The sequence below is a fragment of the Fukomys damarensis genome, unplaced genomic scaffold (assembly GCF_012274545.1).
Source record: "Fukomys damarensis isolate Sample0158 unplaced genomic scaffold, DMR_v1.0_HiC HiC_scaffold_13, whole genome shotgun sequence".
Classification (NCBI taxonomy): domain Eukaryota; kingdom Metazoa; phylum Chordata; class Mammalia; order Rodentia; family Bathyergidae; genus Fukomys; species Fukomys damarensis.
Window position 1 is genome coordinate 15946983 of NW_022900925.1, and position 21240 is coordinate 15968222.

Here is a 21240-nt window from a genome sequence, read left to right on the forward strand (position 1 = left end):
TTCTTTTCTTTCTCTTTCTGTACCGGGGATCAAACTCAGGCCCTTGCACTTTACAAGGCAAGTGGAGGCACCACTGAGCTAAATCTCCTGCCCCAGGTGGCATTTCTATAGCCATTTTCCTGTCTCAACCTGCAGGGCATGGCTTCCCTTGCTGCTGGTAGAAGCCTTTGAATATATCACTTCTAATAGCAACAAGCCTTGTAAGGTATTCTGGAGCGGCTTGGTGAGATCTGCCATGCACCCACTTTATCTACATCAATAACCTTTAGGATTTCTCATACCATGGAGCTCTTCCCTAGTATTTCCTCCCAGTGTAGCCACAGTCTAGACCTAGACCTTTTTAGTAAATCTTCCCTGCTGACATAAACCTACACATCTGTTCCGAAAGGGGAATTCTGGTGACAAGGATCCAGTTGGCTTTAGTAAGAAGAGTCACTCCAGTACAGGTCAAAGTATCACAGATGTCCCAATTACTGCATTGCAGTGACTTCAGCAACTCATCACTGGACTTGTTGCTTATGCTCCCAAAGATGAATAGCTACTAAAAGGGATCCTCTGGCCTCTAAGAAAAGCTTGACACAAGATATGGGGTGGGGGGAGACACGGACAGAAATCTTCCAAGGGAGGGACTTCATCTTGTACCCACCCCGAGAGGTACTGGGAGAGTTCCTTCAGAAGTCCCTTAGCCTTGGCTAGAGCTGGGCTTGGGTGTCCCCAAGTCTTGCCTCATTCTTCACAGGGACACCCATGCTGCACATTATGGTCTATATCTAGACGCTCCCTAAGAGCCTCATGCTTTCATAGGCAGGGCTTTGGGAAGGTGACTGAATTGTGATGGGAGTGATACAGCTGACTTGTTGCTGGGAGGTGGGGCCTGTCGGAGAGGCAGGTCACTGGTGGTGTGACCAGGAAGGGTGTTTCTCCTTCTGTGGCTCTTATTTTTTCAGCTTCTTGGCTGCCATGACATGAGCAGTTTTCCCTACACTATGCTTCTCTGCCATGCCATCCTGCTTTGGAGCCAGCAAACTGTGGACTGAACGCGTGAGTCAAAATGAACTTCTTTAGGTTGTGGGTCCTGGGTATTGTGCCTGAGCAACAAGAACGTAACTAAGACACCGAGTTAGGTCTTGTGTGAACCCACCCCCCCACAGCCTTCTCAGATTTCAGAGCCCTTAGCTCCCCTGCAGGACTGGAGACCACGGGAATGTCCACAGTGACTTCTGCAATCTGGGAATTTACCCTCCAAGTGCCAAGGCAAACCAGGAGAGGTGGTGGCCAGAGCTCCAGAAGGGATCTTCTTCTGGCACTCTCATCCAAATGAACTTCCTGGCTTCTGGAATCAAGATTTGACAGATGGCCAAGGTAATTCTTAGGATCCCCCCACATCTTCTTCACCCCATGCCAAGAAATGAATTGAGGGCCTGCTAGGCCCCTGCTAGGCAAGTCTCCACCACCAATGGGCTACATCGCCAGCCCCAGTTCCTGGGATTCTTGAAAATCCTGGAACATAACCACCAGAGGTTGTCTCTGGCCACCCCAATAGATCAGGGAAGGCCAAGTGGATGGTAATGTCCAGAGATGCCTGTTTTATTTCTTACTAGGTGATTGCATTTCAGGCTGCAACATCAAATAGTCTAATTACCAACTGATTTTATACCTCTGCACTACAAACCAACAATCCATTTCAGTAAGTAACGACAGTGTCAATAGCTCTGGGTTTTACAAATAAATGGTTTTGGTTGGCAAAGTGCTGAGTGAAGCTGAGGGTAACGCCCAGGATTTTTTGAAGACCCTGACACCTGACTGAGACAGGCAAAAGCCCTTGTGAGTCCCTAGGCCTAAACCCTCCACCCTCAAAGCCTAAGGGCATTGTTGGTTCCCTTTTTTGTGGTTAGTTCAGCTCAAGTAAGAAGCCAACCTACCTGAGCCCAACAAAGGGGGCCCAAGACCAACTCGTCCTGCCTGCTGTCTGCCCCCACTCCTGCCCTAGGGCACCAGCTTCCACTGCAGCTTCTTTTTAGGTAAAAGATTGGCTTCTGGTAAATTCTTGTTGCTTCTTAGTGTTGCTTTGAAAAGAAAAGGGTATGACAAGGGTAACAGCAAGGGGGTGCAGGTGCCTTGGCAGAGGTCCAGAAGCCTCAGGCACAGAGCTGGGCAGAGGCAGGTCTGTGCCAGCTTGGCAGAGCTCCCCTAAGAACTCAGAGCCCGGTATCTTGGGAAGAAGCCCAAGGAAAAGAATTCATTAATAAAATTCCAAGACAGTAGGAGCTATTTGCAGCAGCAGGCAGAAATTAGGGGAAAGTTAATAGCAAAGAAGAAAGAGGTAGGAAAGGAATTACAAACTCTAGTCACATGGTAGGAGCTCAATAAAAGTAAGCAATTGCTATATGAATCATTACCATAGCTACTCATTTTTCTCACCCCAAAACCCATGAGCTTCCTTTTAGATTTGGAGGCCTGCTGCCCAAGAACCCACTGACAAGCTGCTGTTTTCACCTAGGACCAAAAAGATGAGGTCCCCCAGAAAAACTTGCTCTCACCAACAGCTCTTAGCTGGTGCCTGCAGAGCCTACGGCTCTTTCTCTGCTTCACCTGTGTGCACCTGTCACCAAGCAGTTCCCTTCCAGCTGTCTTGGGTGCTGTGTATGTGTGTTGACCCCAGAGTAAGAGCCCCCATCTGCTGTCCCTCACCATAACAGTGCCTTCACAAGAGATGACAAGTGAACTGGAGAGAGTGCTGCAGTCCCTGTTTTAGCTAGGTTATGTCACCTGCACACATCCCAAGCAGTCTCCCAACACGGTGGGTTCTGCTGCTGCTGTGTGGATGTGCACTGTTGGGTGCTGGCTGAGGAATTAACGCAGAAACAAGGCACCACAGAGAGGTTGGACTCTTGGGCTGTGTGATTCAGTACATGGTGGTAAAGTCCAAGGGCAGAGGAGAAAAAGGGAAGGAGGAGGAGGAGACTGAGTCTTAAATAATGGCTCAGGAGCCCAGAGCTCCACTAGATGGGCTCTGGTTTGAGCTTTTCTGCTAGGAAGTCATTCACAAAGGCCTCCACAATGGCAGGGGTGATCTCCTCCACATCCATCACGTACTTGGCCCGGGCGGACATATCCAGAATGGTGAGCAGAGGGGCAGCCTCGGGTAGGTTGGTGTAATCTCGCAGTGAGTCAGTCATATCATCCTGGAAGTCACCAAAGGAGAGAGAAAACTAGTAAGTTTTAAAAAGAGTCCCCTGAGGAGCCCATTCTCCTCAGAAGACATGGACAGCGCCCCTCCCTGCAAGGCAAGGTGACCCCACCCTGCCTTAGGGAGAAGCCCACTGCTTTGTAAAATTCCCTCTGCATCCCCTGAGCCATAGGTGAGTCTCTGTCTTTATTAGCATGAAAGTAACTTTAAAATGCCCTCTGATTTTTAAAAATGTGATGCTCTTTGATTGAGGCAGCCCAGGCTGGCCTCAGACTTGGTGATCTTCCTGTCTCAACTTTCTGAGGGCTGAGATTACAAGTGTGTATCACCATGCCTGGCTTTGCTTTTTCTTTCTTTTTTTCCCCCCATTAATTTTATTGGTACATTATAGGTATACAATATACTGACATTCATTATTGGAAACTTGTACCTTTATATAAGATATCTTGGTTATTATTTTTTTCCCCATTCCCCTGCCCACTCTTTCACCCCTCCATGCCTCCCTATTTACAAAGACTTTGTTTCCATTTTTTTCTTTTCTCATATTTATTCCTTTCTGGCTTTGCTTTTTTGTGTGCTATGTGGTGTGTGGTACTGAGGATTGACTGCCTGTGAGCAGTACCGCTAAACTACATCCCTAGCCCTTGTATGTTTTATTTTGAGGTAGGGTCTGGCTAAATTGCCTAGCCTAACCTCAAACTTATGATTCCCCTCCTCAGCTTCCCTGGCAGCTAGGATTACCAGTACATGCCACAAGTCTGGCTTGATTGCTTATTTTTGCAATTAGCTCTCAATTATTGTTAGCCACCTCTGTGGATTATCTGAGGCCAGCTGGACTTCAATTTGGAGTGGTTTTAAATAGAAATGACTCACTACCTTCCACACTGTGGTTTCAAAGAAGGTAGGAGTTGCCTCACCAGACGGCTGCTTACACACTAAAGTTTTCACTGGTTGGCTGCATTTGTCTGAGAAAGGAGCTGGCACTTTTCACCTATTCCGACCAGTGGTCCAGGTGAACTCTCATATCAGGTACTGCCTTGTTCAAACATAAAAGCTAGGGCTGGGGATTTGGCTTAGTGGTTCTGCTGCCTGCCTCACAAGCACAAGGACCTGAGTTCAATCCCTGGTACCAAAAAAAAAAAAAAAAAAAAAAACAAACACAAATCCAACGATGAGAAGGTTTGTCAGGGAGTGACCACTTGGGCTGACATTTCATACTACTGACCCTCATTTGATAGGTAACAGAAATAGACTTTACCATTCTTGGATTATTTTGCTATAAAATGGAAAATATTTTGAACTTAAAGAACCAGATGTGGTGGCATATGCCTGTAATCCCAGTGTTTTGGGAGGCAGAGGCAGGAGGATTAAAAGTTCCAGCCCAGGGCTGAGGATTTAGCTCAGTGGCTCCGCTGCTTGCCTCGCAAGCGCAAGTTCCTGAGTTCAGTCTCCGGTGCTGGGAAAAAAAAAAGTTCCAGCCCAGCTCAGGTGACTTAACTGAGCAAGGCTTTATTTCAAAATAAAAAATAAAAGGGTTGGGGATCCAGTTCAGTGAAAAAGCTCTAGGTTCAATCCCCAGTGTCACAAAATAAATAAATAATAAACTTAATGAAAATCCTGAGTTGCCTGTGAAGAAAGGGTTTATATTATTTCTGGCTTTAAATGGGGATGAGGAGGTGGCATTTTTACAGCTCACTGATTTCTGAGACAAAAAACAAACAAACAAACCCAAACCAACTTTCTCAAAAAGCAAATCTTTAGGAAGACTGTTAGTGATAGTCTTTCTTTCCTCTAAAACATTATGCACTTCCCAGCAATGTTGGGTGATTCATCATCTCTGGCAATCTTCACCCAATCAGCGCCTCTGTACGGGCTAATAAAAAATCTGCATGATAAACAGGGGAGGCACCTGGACAAGTACTGCACATCTCATTCCCATTAGGAGGCCTAGACCAAGCCCAGGACTCCACTGCCTCCCCTCTCCATGTCCCTCTGAGCAAACAACAGGGAGATGAATTCTAACCTTCACTAAGGCTTCAGAAGGGCTAAATTCTGTCTACCACAGGGCACAGGAGCAAGGCAGAAAAAAAGGTGCTCCCTTGACCCTAGGCCAGAGTCCTGGGTTCAGTCGATGCCCAATGTTCCAGCTCCCTGTTCCTCTTCCATGCTGCTTTGCTTCAGAGCATGAGGACAGAGAATGGACCAAGAAAGCCATCAAAGTCAGAAGCCTTGATGAAGTGCACAGCAAGACTGGAGCACTCGGGGACTGGAACAGTGGATGACACAGCCACCACTGCCCAGCCTTCTGGGTCCAGGGAGCCTTCCTTCTGCCCTCACCCTCCCCTCCTCCTTTTAGGCATGACTGAGTCCATTTATCAGAGACCATGGACCAAAGGAGGAAGAGCTCTGCTTCCGGAGCCACTGGGTCCTCACCTCAGCCCCCTCTCTGCTGCCTACTTCCTGTGTGACCTTAGCAAGACACCTCTCCAAGCCCAGGTTCCATTCTGGGCCGGGTAGATTTAACAGAGGCTCCCTGCCGAGGGTGGATGTGAGGATGAGCCAGCACCAGTACAGTACCCACAGCCACCCTGCAGGGAGCGCAGGGGTCCCTCAACCTGTCAAGGTTTTACTTTCCTCCTTGGTGAGATATAACAATGACTAAATTCCCAGCCAGAGAGGTGAGATACAAAGGAGATGGCAGGTGAAGCACTTGGCTGGGTGCCTGGGATCCTGAAAACCTGCAAATGCTCCTTTCAGCCTCATTTCCAAAGCCCCGCCCCACAGCGCTCAGCCCATTCTGTTCTGCACCCATCTTTTCTTCCCAGCCATTCTCCAGGGGTTAGAGTTTAATACATGCAGAGCAGCTCACTGCACTGTGTGTGCAGCGGCTGGTGAGCCCTGAGGCAGGGCCTGTGAACCCTCTTTGTTCCCCTCCACCCCTGGGCTGGGCAGGGCGACTGGAGCTGCCTTCGAGGGGCCCCAAAGGGTCGGCTATTGAGGTGATGAATAGGTGGTTCAGGGTGTCTTCCCCATGCCTCTCCTGAGATTCAACCAGCATGAAATGAGCCAGGGCTCTGACCAACTGGAGGTAGACGGGTGCACACAGGACAGGACGGCCTCAGAGCATTGCTGAAAGCCTGCTTCAGGGGGCGCCAGGGTTGGGTAAGAGGCAGTGAGCATGCGCGGAGGGTTCGCGTCAGGGAGCAAGCAGTGCGCCTGCGCTGTGTGGCCATCTTGCAGAACAGCGGTGTCTGCGAGATGCAGGTTCTCACACTTCAGGGCAGACGGGCACCTATGCAGAGGGCTCCACGCCAGGGCCTGCTTTCTCACCCTGGGACAAGTTGCCTGTTTTGGCCAGCGCAACAGAGGGCCAGGGCTTGGATGCTGAACTTTGGAAACAGCAACAGCTTCTAATTTAAGCTCTCTCTGACTTGGCTTGGTGACTGTGGACCCCAGCTATAGCCATTTGGGATCCCTGCAATGGGCGAAGGCTACTGTGCAGGCTGGTGTGGAGGAATTAACAATCTTCCACTGTGTAAAGCATCCAGGGCCTCTTCTGACCTAGCCCTGCATGGCCAGAGTGAATGGTGAATATGTGTGGTGAGGTCTCCCCCACAGCCAGGGTGAGTAACAGCCCTGAGAGGGCTTCTCACTGTTCTTACCTACCGAGTGGGCAGGAAGGAAGCACGGAGCAGCAGCGGTAGGAAGTGGTTTTCCTCAGCGAACACACCTTTTCTTCCACATTTGTCTAAGGCAGAGTCAACCTAGACCCAGAGGTCCCTTCAAATCTCAAGGCCAGTGTCACTCAAGTCCTGAAAGTCCCCATGTGAGCCAGCCTTGCCAGGGCCAGACCCCATTCCACACTTACCTCCCCAGCCACAAAGAACAGAAGTGGTGCCTCCTCCTCTTTGGCTTTGTACTTTGCAATGATTTTCTCAGCTATTGGTTGAATCAGTTGTTTGGCTGCCTCAGACTCTCCATCATCCTCAGAATCTGTGACAGAAGAAGACAGAAAAAGATGGGAAACTCTAGATTGTTAAATGGTGGTACCCACCAAGTGGGCCTGAGCTACAGAAAGACCTGAGCAGCCCCTGAGTGGAAAAGAACTTTTTCTTAGACACAGGTCTACTTCTTGTGTGCAGCAGAGTGTGTTTACACACATGTGCATATATGTGTGTAGCAGCAGCAAAGAATACAGCACTTTCCTGCACTGGCTCACCAGGAACAACCTGCCTCAGTGAGTATTACTAGTGCTCTGGGCAGACACCTCATCACTGAATTCCTCACAGACCCACCCTGGAAGCTGGGCTTCCCCCTAAGCAAGGACATGAGGTCCCTCCTGGTTTTTCGCTCCATCACAGAATGAGAAGCCATGACCTGGGACCTCTGACCTTGCAGTGAAAATGGCAGTACTGTCAGAGAGGGAAGCAGGAATGAGGGCCAGTCTGTAGCTTTGATGGTGGTAGGCACCTTCACAGCTGGCACCAGACTTGGCCTGGAGGGGGAGGCCAACTGCACAGGAGAGCATAGATTAGGCTCCCCCAACAGGAACAGCCACACACACAAGGTCCCAGGTCACAGAGGAGTAAGGGCAACATCCCCAAGTGGCAAAAGCAGGGGAAGGGGACAGCAGGCTCCTATACAGGGATTTCACTGAGCAGTGCTGCACCACCCAAGAGGCCCTCAGTACACGAAGAGATGGAAAGACACTCTCTGGATCCCCTAAATTGTGATGTTATCTAACTTGCCTCTCTGGGGCCCTCTTTCCACATATCTGCTAATGGCCATGAGGTACCTAATTGTCCCTGGGTTCAGAATTGTTTCCTCCCTAAACCTAGGATGGCAGAAAAGCCCCAACATAGAGACTCCCCAAGGCTGCCTCTTTCCAGGGGGTCTTCCCCACCCCTCCAGCCCAGACCCAGCCTACAAGTCCAATTGCTTAAGAATTCCCTTGTGTCTGCTTATTAGCTCCCCTCCTGGTGCTCCCCAAACCAGACCTTAGATAATGGAGGAGGATGCTGCTCCCCAATTCCTTAGCAAAGCAGGCAGGGCCCATCTCAGCCATGGTCTAGTACAGCAACTCAGCTGCAGGAGAGCAAGTCCCAAGGCTGGGAGCAACACAGTTCTTGGCTAGAACTATGCTCTGCTCAGTTTGCAAAGGCAATCTGCTTATTCCACTGGGCGATAAGGGATCCTAAAGTGGATGCTCTGATGTCCTTCTGCCCGGTATGAGTGCAGCCACCTAAGTGGTCAGTGAGGATGGAAGAGCCAGGGTTGCCTCCCTGAGCTCCCGGGCCAGCTGTTGCAGTCCCAGAACAGTCGGAACACAGAGAGCTCAGAGGCAGCCTGGGGTGAGCCATGGCCTGAGGGGGCCCAGCCCCCTGCAGCTGCTGTATGTGCAGCCCTGCCTCTTTCCAACAATGGCTCTGTTCATGGGGGGTTGGGGGCATCCTCCAGGCCTAACCTACTCTGCCCAGCTGGCAGCCGGGAACAACTAGGAGAAAAAGCACATCAGCAACAGCTCCCAGACCACCTCCCCCAGAGGGAGAACCATGAATAAATCATTGGGGTCAAAAGTGAGGCTGCTGCAGAGAGACAAAGGCCCAAGCTCAACACAGTTAGTGGCAGAAAGAGGCTGAGAGGACAGGCAATACCCAAGCAAGGCCATCCCGGCCCATTTCCACCCTGGGGCCCCCACTGAGCTCCATACCTACAAAAAGGACGAGGCAAGGGCCCTCGTTGAGCTGCACAGCATTGGAGTCAGAGAGCTCCAGCACGGGCTTGGGGTGCCACGGGAACTCCCTGCAGTCCTCGTCGTTGAGCACCTCCACCCGCCCCTGCCGTGTGATCACCTCCCCCTGTGGGTCCAGCACGATGAGCGTGGGGATGCCTGCAAGAAAGAGTGCTCATCTGGCCACCAGCTCAGGAGAGGCAGCCAGGTTGGGAACCCCAGGCACACTCCCAACTAAGAATCCAGGCCTGGAGCCTGAAAGCCCTGGGCTGGATCCAGCTTGGCTGCTTAGTAACTATAAAACTTCCTTGTGTCTGTGTGGAACCTCTCTAGAATCCCTGAGCAATTGCTTTGCCTGGGCCTCGGTGTCCTCACAACATGGTGAAAGTGCTTCCTAATATGCAAAAGGTCCTTATTTTGATCCCTAGCCCTGTGAGGCAGAAGAAGACTGAACACAAGGTCTTGGTACCCTGGAAAAGGTGGTCACTGGTGACTCCTTAAAGACACAGAAGACCTTCCACTTGTAGGGAGTCTAAAACTGATAAAGGTGGCATAAGAATACACACCACACACACACACACACGCACACACACACACACACACGCACACACACACGCACACGCAAAACACAAGACAACTGATGGGAATAGAGGCAGGAAGGCAGGGCACGATGAGGAGGGGCATACAGGGGAGGAGGAGCCTGGGTCCAAGGCTGTAGCAGCAGAAGCCAGGAAAGAGGACAATTTTTAAGTCCCCTACCCCAGGCCCAGCCCTGGTGCCAGTACATGCTGAAGGGCAATCCCCAGAGGGGATTCTGGGCTGGAGTAAGAAATGTAATGTAGTTTGCCTGCAAAACACACACTGTCAACCATGAGGCCTCTGGCAAAAATGGAGGATGGTCCCTCCTGGGGGACAGTCCTGTTGTGTCTGCACTTCTTTGCTCTTCACACCCCGCTCCCCGCTGCTTCTCCTCTGGCCTCGGCTGCCCCCAACCCACCACAGGGTCAGCCTCCTCCCTGCACTCTGGGGACATTTGTCTCTACACTGGCAGTCCATCCCCTCCCCCCAAAGCTATCCCGGCACCTTTCCTCTCAGGCCAGAACAGAGCTTGAATTTTATATGAAAGCCAAGGCAATTTAATATTTATAGATTCCAAAGTATTCGGTCAGTAATTTGCTCCACTGACATTTTACTTCTCCATGGGGGAATGGCAAAGTATCAGAAATACGGCCCTGGTGTTTTGTAACCTGCTGTGGCAGCCAGCGCAGTGGGCATGCAGAGGTGGGCCTGTCTTCTAAAGAAATAAACGAATCCATTATGTTCACACCTATTAGGAGAAGTGGCTGACGTGTCAGGGAACAGGTCCAGAGAGAAATGGGCCCTAGGACTGCCACTCCTGCCACATCACACACAAACACATGCAGCCAGCATTCCCTGAGGACTTTTAAGATACACCTGGCAATGAATAGGACTCCTGAGAAGTTGTGTGTCAGAGCTCAGGGGTCAAGTGCCTCTCCAGTCTTGTCCCGACAACTGCGTTTTCCCCAGAAGCCTGGGCCCAAATCAGGTGTGTCTCTATCCCTGGGATCAGATCCTGGACTTGAGTCAGCTGTGCAAGAGAGCTCCGCATTACCACATCCCAGTAAAGCTTTGGCAGTGAGGGGCTTCTTGCAGGGAATTAAAAAGGGGCACTCATCGCTGCTTGGCTTGAGAACTCATTCCCTGCTTGGCTGGCTGGGGTAGCTGGTGGGTCAGCGGACTGGGGGAATCACAAGTCAGGATTCTAAGGAAGACAAGATCCAGGCAAATTCCTCAGCTTCTTCAGGCCTCATTTCCACAGCTGCCAAATGAGGATAATGAGTTTCCTATCTTAATTGGTTGCAGGGTGGAATATGTTAGTGTAATATACTATTAGCAGAGTACCTAGTATACAGTAAGTACTCCATAACCATTCACCATTATTATAAATCAGCTCATTTTTACTTTTTATTTCTTTTTGGTACCAGGGATCGAACTCAGGACCACGTACTTGCAAGGCAGGCGTGGTTGCCACTGAGCCAAATCCCTAGCCCAATCAGCTCATTTTTTAAAAAAGTCATCTCTAAGCTGATGGTTTTAGCTGTGAGCAGGCAGAGTTACAGAGGACTGGAGCCTTTTTCTCTTTCTTTCTTTCTTTCTTTTTTTTTTTTGAGACAGGGTCTCACTATGTAGTTCAGGCTGGCTTTGAACTTACTATGTAGCCCATAGCCTTGAATTCACTTGCAATCTTCCTGCCTCAGTCTCCTGAGTGCTAGGATCATAGGCATGGGTTACCACACTCTGTAACCTGGGTTACAGGTTGGCTTGGAGGTAGTGAGCTAAAGAACAGAAGAGACAGTGTCAACATAGCCAGAGTTGTAACAGCAACGTCTGTCAAGAATGGGGCTGGTAAAAAGAAAAACAAAACAGGCTCAGTGGTGCCATGCCTGCCTGGCAAGCACAAAGTCCTGAGTTTGATCCCCAGTACCGGGGTGGGGATGTCTTTTACTTCAACCAACCTAAGCGTAATTTGGGGGCTTGGAACATATACCTTATATTCCTAGAGAGAGCTAACCTCTGACCCCCAGGCCTGGGACTGGACCTGGAGCAGTAACCAAGAGTCCCATCTTCCTCAAAGCAGAGAAGAAAGGCCACAGGTTAAGTAGCCTGCTCCAAACTCCTTTCCCCTGGGGGAACCTATCTGTGAGTGTTTAGTACAGTCTATAGGCTGGGCTCAAAAACTTGCAATCCTTCCACCTTAACTGCTGAGTACTTGATATTATAGACATGCACCACCACACCCAGCTTAGTTTATTTTTCTATTACTAACACAGTTTTGGGAGACTGGGAGAAGGGAAAGGGGTACATGGGGTTAACAGCTGACCTCCTCCAGAACCGCAGGGAGAAAGGGAATCAGCCAGGGGTTTGTAACCTAGCTCTCTCTGCAGCTGGACAGCAGTATGAACAGAGGGGATGGTATTCATTCCCCAAAGATTGCTGGAAGTTGGGAGGAGGAAGTTGGAGGAAAAGCAGATCCTTGCTTGGAAGCACAGCTTTGGGGGCCTCATAGGGTAAAATACCATGCAATCATGAAAATGGCCATTGTGAGGAATGCAGCAACACAGAAGAGTTTTGTTGTATATTAAGGGAAAAATGTAGACTACAAGTGCTATGTGGAAGTGTGTGCCTGTGAACAGAGACCAAGGGACTCAGAAAAGTGGAAACAGTTGTGCTAGTAAGGCAGGAATGTGGGTTAGATAAGATACATTTGGGTTTTCTTAAATGGGGTCATTAATATGCAGATTAACACAGAATGAAAAATCAGAACCGAAGGCCCCTAGGGCTGGGGTGGGGGATGACAAATACAAACCCAAGCCTCGGCCAAATCAACTGTCAGATCTGCTCACTGTATCCCCAAAACTTTCCCTTGCTTAGAGAGCTGATGGGAAGGAGCAGGCAGTTTGGGAGGGGAAACTTGAAGAAACCCAAGAGAGATCAAAGGGACAGCCTGGACCTACTTGAACTTGGCAGCAGATCCAAAGCTCCTCAGGCTAGTACCTGTGCCAGGAAACAGGCAGAAAGGCATGTATGGCAGTGCTCTTACAATACATACAGTCTAGGATCAACAATGGAGCGGCACTGAAGATAAATGAATGAACTATAAATACAGTCAATCTTGGGAACAGTGCAAGTGAGAAAAGCAAGTTGCAAAAAAATGCTATTATAGCATAACAGCATTTTAAGTATGCTTCTAAAAGCTACACCAAGAAAAACTATATATTATTCATGGAGACATATGTATATGAAAAATGTAAAAACAGCTCAGGAAGTTACACGTGCAATGTATGGCAGTGTCCCCCAGGAAAGAGGAAGAAGGCAAGAGAGTAAAGGAACTCTTGACTTTGTCTGTAATGATGCTCCCCATTCATGTATGTCCTTATTTCATTTTATTGGGGTGCTAGGAACTAAGCACAGGACCTTATACTCATTGGTTTATATTTTAAATACCTGAGCAAGCAAAAATACCAGTATCAATCATAACACATTGTTATGCAGCCCCAGTAGACTGAGACAGTCACTTAGCAGGTGAGGGGGCTTTTTATGGCTTAGATCTGAGTATACCATTAAGTGGAGAAAGAGCTAACAGAGACAAAGAGGCAAGAAAGACAATGAGAGGCTGGGGTGCTGCTCAGTGGTGGAGCAATTGCCTAGTGCGCACAGAGCCCTGGGTTCAATCCGAGAGAGAGAGAGAGAGAGAGAGAGAGAGAGAGAGAGAGAGAGAGAGCGCCACCTTAGTTGAGGGTAGCCACATGGGTGTTTATTACATGATTCTCTGTCCTTTCATGTTTTTTCTTCTTTTTTGTATTCTCAGAATTAATGACACACAAAGGCTGCCCCCAGCCTGCCCTTGCCAGCTAATAGGATTGCTCCAAACAGCCTACACCAGCCCTTTCCATACTGAGATTTACCCAAATATGCAAGAATGGTCTGCTTGTCCTCTCCTGATGAAAAAGTAAAAGCTCCAAATGTGTCGTTTTTATTTATATTTACAGATTCTCACTCAAATTTATTTTTTGAAAGGGCCAAGGAAGAGAGAAAAGGCAAGAGGAGAAAGGAAGGAACTAGAATAGGAGGAAAGGGAACAAGTAAAGAGGAGAAGAAAGCAGGAGGAGAAAGATGGACAAAAAGGGAAAGAAACAGAAGACTAGTTGGGACAGAAAAGGGCTCTCATACTTTGGCCTCCTTGCCAAAGGCCAAAAGCTACCCACTAGTCCCCCTGCCCAGGCTTCTCCCCGACCAGAGGCCATTCTCCTGCTGGGCAGGATGGGCATCAGTCTAGGCTGAACACAGCCCTTAGGCCACTGGTGGTGAGTCTATGGCCACAGTGGGCTGTTTGTATCATGGAAACCTCTAAAAGGGTTGCCATCCCTGCCTTAGGCTGTCTTCCCCCCAAATCCCAAGGACAGAGGAGACAGGAAGAAAACCTGCTAGCACCCCTAGCCCAAGAGAGAGTGGGCTCTAAGCCTCCCTGCAAAGAATACCGTGTTCTGAGAGCCCAGGATTCCTTAGACAATTGCTAATGGGATTTGCCTCTTGCCAAAAGTGTCTAAATGGTTTCTTTAGAAAGGCATTTTTGAACAGCTTATAGGACCACAACTCCCCAGACTGTATACAGCCCTGGAAGTAGGAAGGCCTACAACTCAGGGGAAGCCAGCTACACTGGTGAGACAAAGGAGATGGATGGGAGCCAGATGCCAGTTCCTGGGGAGCTTGGCTGGCCCTACAAGTCTGCTGGTTCTCACAGCCTGGGCTCGATCCAGGGTACCCAAGAGGAGCTAATGATAAGGGCTCTTTTTTTTTTTTTTTTTCTTTCTTGAAGCACGGGGCATTTAACCCAGGGCCTTCACACTGAGCTACATCCATGGACCCTTTTAAATATTAGATTTTGAGATAGATTTTTTTGCTAAGTCACTAAGTCGTCTCAGCTAGGCTCTAACAACTCTTGCTCCCCCTAACAGCAGGACTACTGGCTTGTCCAGCCCGGGACAAATTTCATCATCAAAGCCTGCAGCAGGTACTGCTAACCCAGGAAAGGAGTGACTTAAGAGACACTGTCTTAAGGTCCCCCACACCAGGGACACCACAACAAACTGTCAGCATTTTATAAGGCCTCCCTCACTCTGCAGAAACTCAGAATCCAGGAACACTCTAAATGCAGCTCCCAGGGTGCTCACGGGGCTCCAGTTTCCTTTCGCATTACTCATCATCACCCACGTCTGCCAGGATAGCACCAAAAAGCAAAGTCCCTGTCAGGTCAAGTAACTCCCTCTCTACAAGGCACACGGACAGGGCAAGGTGGAGGTGGCTCAGGTGGTTTGGGCAGGAGAACACCCCTGAGCTGCTCTGTAAGGCACCTTCATCAAACAGAATGGTCAATTGGGAGAAACAATGGGGAGTGCGAGAGCCCAGGGCACCCAGACAGAGCCACACTGGGAGCAGCCACTCACTCACCCAAGGACATCCCTGGAGGATCTACCGAATGCCAGACACACGCAACTGGAAACCGACCGTGACTATGTGTACTCATGTGTGCCCACGCACGTATGTACACAAGAACACATAAATAGAATGACTTTGGAAATTGTAACTACGGTGTCCCAGAAAGCTCACACATATTCAGAATTCAAAAAGAAAAGACTTGTCAGTTTTAAGATGTTGTGAAGAGTATTAACAGGGCTGGGATTTAGGTCAGTGGTGCCAAGCTTGCCTTGAAAGTGCAAGGTCTTGAGGTTTGATTCCTGGTACTAGGAAAAAAAAAAGACTATAATAAAGACTATGAACAAATATACAGCTCCTTCAAATTCAAAGGTATTTAGAGCTGGGCATGGTAGCGCATGCCTGTAATCCCAGCACTCAGGAGGCTGAGGCAGCAGGATTGCTGTGAGTTTGAGATCAGCCTGGGCTATATAGTGAGTTCCAGGTCAGTCTCAACTACATAGTGAGACCCTGTCTCAAAAAACAAACAAACAAACAAATGTATTTAGAGCTGGAGACCTGTAAATATCCAAAGGGGAAAATGAAAGAAAAATCCAATCAAGGGCTAGCAAAGCCTGTTGGAGAATCAAAGCTTTTTTTTTTTTGTACCACGTATTGAACTTGGGACATTGTGCTTACAAGGCAGGCAGTGGAACCACTGAGCTAAATTCCCAGTCCTAGCAAAGCCTGCTGGGGAGCTGCCAGTTTTCAAGAGTTGAGAAGTGATACCAATCAAACCACAGGTATGCATTCTAGGGGCTCTGAAGGGAAGATGGCCATCTTAGTTGAGGGCAAGAATACAGTCTTATAAATAGGCTGTCAACAGGGTCAGAATGCTGGGCAGCTTAGCCTTATGGGAAGATACTTTCAAAATGATGCAAATGGAATAATTATTCCCTTATTAAGTGGACAAGTTTCAAACAGGATGATCTAGAATTAAGTTTAGAGATACAAATCAAACTTGTCGTATTTGTATTTTTTGTATGTCAAAAATATAAGCAAAGTGAAACATCTGTTGTTTAAATTCAGAATTTGGTTATGCTTAAGAAAATGTGGCCTAACAGGTCCATCCTGGGATTCCAATATTAAAATATGTAATTAAGAAACTGATGTATACTTGTGATTTTTAAGTTGAAACACCTTAATAGTACTTCCACATGTATGTCAAATTTATTAGCATTAGTAGACAGACTTAAAAACATAAGAACATTTTGTTTGTCCCTCAATTAAATATTTTAAAAGGTTTAAATGAATAAATCATTTTTAAATGTTTAAAAGAGTTGAATTTGTAAGTAGGCCCCTAACATCTAGTACATTTTCCTAGATATTTACATAGAATTAAAAATTCAAAAGCCAGGCAAGATGACAGGGCCCTTTAGTCCCAGCTATTCAGGAGGCTGAGGAAGGAAGATCACTTGAACATAAAGAGTTTGACTAACTCAGGCAACACAGTGAGATACTATTATTTGATTTTTTTTTTTTTTTTTTTTTTTGGTCCCAGAGATTGAACTCAGGCTGTTGTGCTTGCAAGACAGGCAGTGGAACCATTAAGCTACATCCCCAGCCCTATATTATATGTACTTTTTTTAAAAGTAAGATCCTGAGGGCTGGGGATGTAGCTTAGTGGTTCTGCTGTCTGTCTCGCAAGCACAAGGACCCAAGTTTAATCCCCAGTACCAAAAAAATTAAATAAATAAGATCTTGAAACACTAGAGCTCTTTCCCTCTGCCTTTTGAACACAGAGCAGTAAGGTGGCTATCTGCAAGTCCAGGAGGTAAGGGCACCAGGAACCAAATCAACCAGCTCCTGCTGGACTTCCCAGCCTCCAGAAATGTAAGCAGTACATTTCTGTTGTAAGCCACCCAGTCTGTAACACATTGTTATGCAGCCCCAGTAGACTGAGACAGTCGCTTAGCAGGTGAGGGGGCTTTTTATGGCTTAGATCTGAGTATACCGTTAAGTGGAGAAAGAGCTAACAGAGACAAAGAGGCAAGAAAGACAATGAGAGGCTGGGGTGCTGCTCAGTGGTGGAGCAATTGCCTAGCACGCACAGAGCCCTGGGTTCAATCCGATGAGGGAGAGAGAGATAGAGACAGAGACAGAGACAGGAAAGGAGGGAGAGAGGGAGAGAGAACAACAGGAGCAAGATCAAGAAGACAAGTCCCTAGGAGAATAAAGGGAAACCTTAGAAAATAAGGATGAGAATGCTAACAAGAAAGAGTAAAGGGGATAAGAAGACAAGCGACAACGTGGAGACACAGCGCCTAATGAAGCCACGGGATGTTTCATGCAGAAGGGGGAAACTGAAAGAATTCAGGAGAGCTGGCCATATTTCCACTCATGCAGTCTGCTAGAGAGATGGGCCAGAAGAGGGACAGGGAAAGGGTACAAAAGAAGGAAGCAATGGGCCCAGGATGCCTGTGTGGTCACTGAGCTCCCAGCTAGCTCTACTTCATGTCCCCCATCACTCCACTCGGGGCCCAGCCTGAGCAAGGCCATGGAGCTGAGTTCTCTGCAGGCCTCCTGCCCACAACAGGCTGTGGAGTTCCTTCTGTTTCGGTGATCAGAGGCAGTTAGATACAAAAACTTGCCTGAACTGGTACCTATGAGAACAATGCTTCCGATTAATAAGATGAATGTAAAAAGCTGCATAAGAACTTAATGACAGCCTATGCTTCTACAAGAAATGAGTTGCCTAATGCACACGGATTACAAACTCCCTCACCATTTGAAGGCCACTAAGTAGAAGACCAGAGGTGACAACAGGAGGCTGGAAGGGAGTATTCATATTCAAGGGGGCAGCACCCCTCTCCGCATAGCAGGCCTGTGTGAGGCTGGGCAGTCAGGCAGCACGATGCTGAATTCCAGAGTGAGGCTCAGTGTCCACCAGAAATAGCAGTGAGTGACCCGCTTCTGAGGTTTCTCTTCTAGTCTGGCTTCACCGTCCAGAGGGTCAAGTCCAAGGGCCTCAGCACTCTGCTCAAAGCCTTCTGCATGTGGCCTCATCAGCATTACCCTCCGTCTGCCCCTACAGCACACCTCGTGCTCCTATTCTGACATTGGTCCTGCAATGTCCCCAGGCCGCTCTCTAATCTCACCCAATCCGTGAGGCCCTCTCCAGAGCCCTCTCCCATGGCTTAACAGCTCTAAGGCTGAGTCTCCTCTGAACTGAGATTATTCCATTAAATACTTCTTGGGAAGGACTCTGAGGATTAGACCAGGGGGTCAATTAAACAAAGGTCATGGAACACCAGACGGAGGAGAGACTAGGAACCAGAGAATGAGGAAGCAGGAGGTGAGGAGCTGGAACAGCGGGAGAGCAGAGCAGATGGCAGGAGAGGAGCAGGAGGGGCCAGGTGTGGGGCTGGGCTGCAGGGGTGCTCAGAGCAGCAGCTGGGCTCCAGAGGGATCTCACTCTTAGTATGGCTAGATAGCTGCTGCTTGCCTGGGGAGGGTCTTTCCGTGTCAGCTTTCTGATGCCCAACAGACGGTACTTTGTAGCTGAGGAACTCAAACGCTGCCAGGGCCTAAGGCTCCACTGAATGAACCAGCCTCTGGAAGCCTTTCACTCTCTCCTCCATTGTCTGGGCCACTCCCAACAACCACAGCTCCTCTGTGTGTGATATTTACCCACTGACCACTGGACCATTAGAGAGGAGTGTTCCCTTCTGTGCTGGAGGCTGGCATAAAACTGTCAATTTCATTTTTTAAACCCTGCCAGCATTTTACAGACAGGCCTCTCCAACTTTTGCCCCATGCCTAAGCTTGAGGAGAAACACAAAGGGTCTTGATCTGTGCCTGTAAGACATCTCTTCTGTGCTACTCACCCTCTAAGGGCTCTCAGAAGCATCCCAATGAACACAGTGGGGCACAGACTACTCCCCCAAACTGGCTGTGTACTGTATTACAAAAGGGAGTCATTTGGGAATGCATTAGTTTCAGGTGACCCCAGCCTTAGCACTGACCACCAGCAACATCTGCCATCTCAATGGCCCCACCTTCAGGGAAGGGCAATTCCCTACCTCTGAGAAGTAGGAGACTCCACTGATGAGGTAGTGTTTGGAAACACAGTGCCCCTAAGAGGAGAGGCCCCCTGACCAAGCAGAGTGGCAAAGGGAGGCTCAGCACCAGCTTCCTCCATGGGATGAGTATCAGCTGTCTAAGCCTCCGTACAAAATGGCACTTATTTGACCTTATTTGGTTCCTTAAGACATCGGTACACCTTGCTCTTCAGCTATTCCCAGTGTAAATCCTATCTGACCCATTCAAAGGCAGCACGAGACTTGCTCCCAGTGACTCCCCACAGAAAGAAGGAAGTGTGGCCTATAATGAAATTCAAAGTACATGAAAGATTAAAAAATAACAAAAACCTGGGGCTAGGGGTAGCCTAGACACCACGTGCCTACTACATGCTTAGCATGCATAGGGCCCTGAGTTCCATCACTGGCACCAAAAAACAAAAACAAAACCACCCCCTGCTCAAAAAAACCTCAGGTTTTACTGGATGCTAGAGGATAATTTCCTGAGAATAAATTCCTATAAATGGGATTTCTAAATTAAGAGCTTTACAGACTTTTCAAGCTGCTGATGTGTACTGCCAAATTGCTGTCCAGAAAGGTCATGCTGATTATGCACTTCTCCTGGCACCCTGTTATCTTCCCTACACTGGGATTGGATTATCTTAAGGGGAGTGGGGTGACAGACACAAATTTTGTATTTCCATCTGTAAATCATGCAATTATGCCAAATATTTTTCATATCCATACTGACAGTGTGTACTGGGTATATTTCCTGCCTTCTATCTTATGTTTTCTCCTAAATTGCATGTCTGTCTCTTTTTAAGGAGAAAGCTCCTTTTCTGTAAAGGATATTGATGAAACATCCCAATTTTACAGAGAAAAGAGGTTAAATAACTTGGTTAAGACCAGTAGGAGTCTGGGCTAGGGCTAGGACACTGGAGGCCGACACTAAGGTGGCCAGTGGGTGTACAAAGAAGTAAGAGAGCAAGCAGGATCCCAGGCAAAGATCCAGGAGGCCCAGGCCTGGCAGACATGGGACAGTCGACATTCTTGGCCTGCATCTGTGAGATGCTTTTCAAGTAACCTGTAAGTGTGTGTGTCAAGGATCAAAGACATCCCAGAATTATGTTTTATGCACATTTGAAGAGAGACCAGACTATGGTTGAGGATCAGAGGAGGTCACACATAAAAGGCACCTGCTGGTATCTATGGGGAATTTTTTTAAAAACCCAGGAGTATCCCACTATTACTAAAAAGCCATGATGGAAAGTCCATGCTCACTGAGGAGGCAGGGCACAGGTGCACCTGGATATAGCACCAAAGGAGACAGTGAAGTCTGGCAACACTTAAGAAAGACCTGGATCCTACCCAGCCTGCCTATTGTCTCACCTGTAGCCCTCAGAGAGCCTCCAGTCACAAGCCAGAAACAGACGCTGAGATACAACCTGCTGGGTTGTACTGGTGAGAAAGAACCCCTTTCCCACACACAGTTACAAAAAGATAGTCACATCTCCTTTAACGAAAACACAGTGTCACCTTGGGGGTAAAGAAATGAATCCCACAAGAAGGACAAAGCACAACCCCATGCATCCATGTTTTGATCTTTTGAGGACTGAACCTATGGCCTCACACATGCTAGGCAAGTGCTCTCCCATAGAACTACCTCCCTAGCCATTAGTTTAAAAAAAAGCCTGTCTAGCTGAAGACTTAGGTTGGCAGTGTTCACATAATAAAGAATAAAAATAGGGGCCGGGGATTTAGTTCAGTGGTGCCACTGCCTGCCTCACAAGTGCAAGGACCCAAGTTCAATCCCTGGTACCCCCCCAAAATAAAAATAAAACTAAAGAATAAAAATATTCTGTTTCTCTAATAATCATTGTTTCTGAAAAACATGATGATTCGTACTCCAAGTTCCAGTTCTCAACCCTCTCAGGTAACTTCCTCACCTGAAAGGTACTTAGCCCTCACCATGATGCTTCAGCAACCGTGACAGGTGCTCTATACACATTTCTCATCAATCCTCCCAAATCTTAGTGTCAGATATTTTACATTCCCATTTTGCAGAAGAGCAAACTGAGGGTCAGTGACTCAGTGACAGAAACAAAGATCAGTTTCTGTTGGAGACAGTGTTGGTCAACACATTTGGAAACATGTGCTCCATACTCCTCCCACATCCAATCCACTATGCTGAGGAAATAGCTATCCTGTCTTTTTTCCTTTTTTTTTTTTTTTTTTTTTTTTTTTTT

The 21240-nt window shown here is 48.1% G+C and overlaps 1 protein-coding gene across 1 annotated transcript in view; it reads right to left on the bottom strand.

The window, feature by feature from the left end:
* Nucleotides 1-27: 27 nt before the first annotated feature.
* The window catches only part of Nxn (nucleoredoxin), a 27706-nt gene continuing 6493 nt past the window's right edge, over nt 28-21240 (bottom strand). The window contains exons 6-8 of the mRNA XM_010642409.2: nt 8901-9080; nt 7059-7183; nt 28-3185 (exon numbers count right to left, since the gene is read on the bottom strand). Coding sequence (XP_010640711.1) covers nt 3003-3185; nt 7059-7183; nt 8901-9080 — 488 coding nt within the window. The 3' untranslated portion in view covers nt 28-3002. The remainder of the gene's footprint in view (nt 3186-7058; nt 7184-8900; nt 9081-21240) is intronic.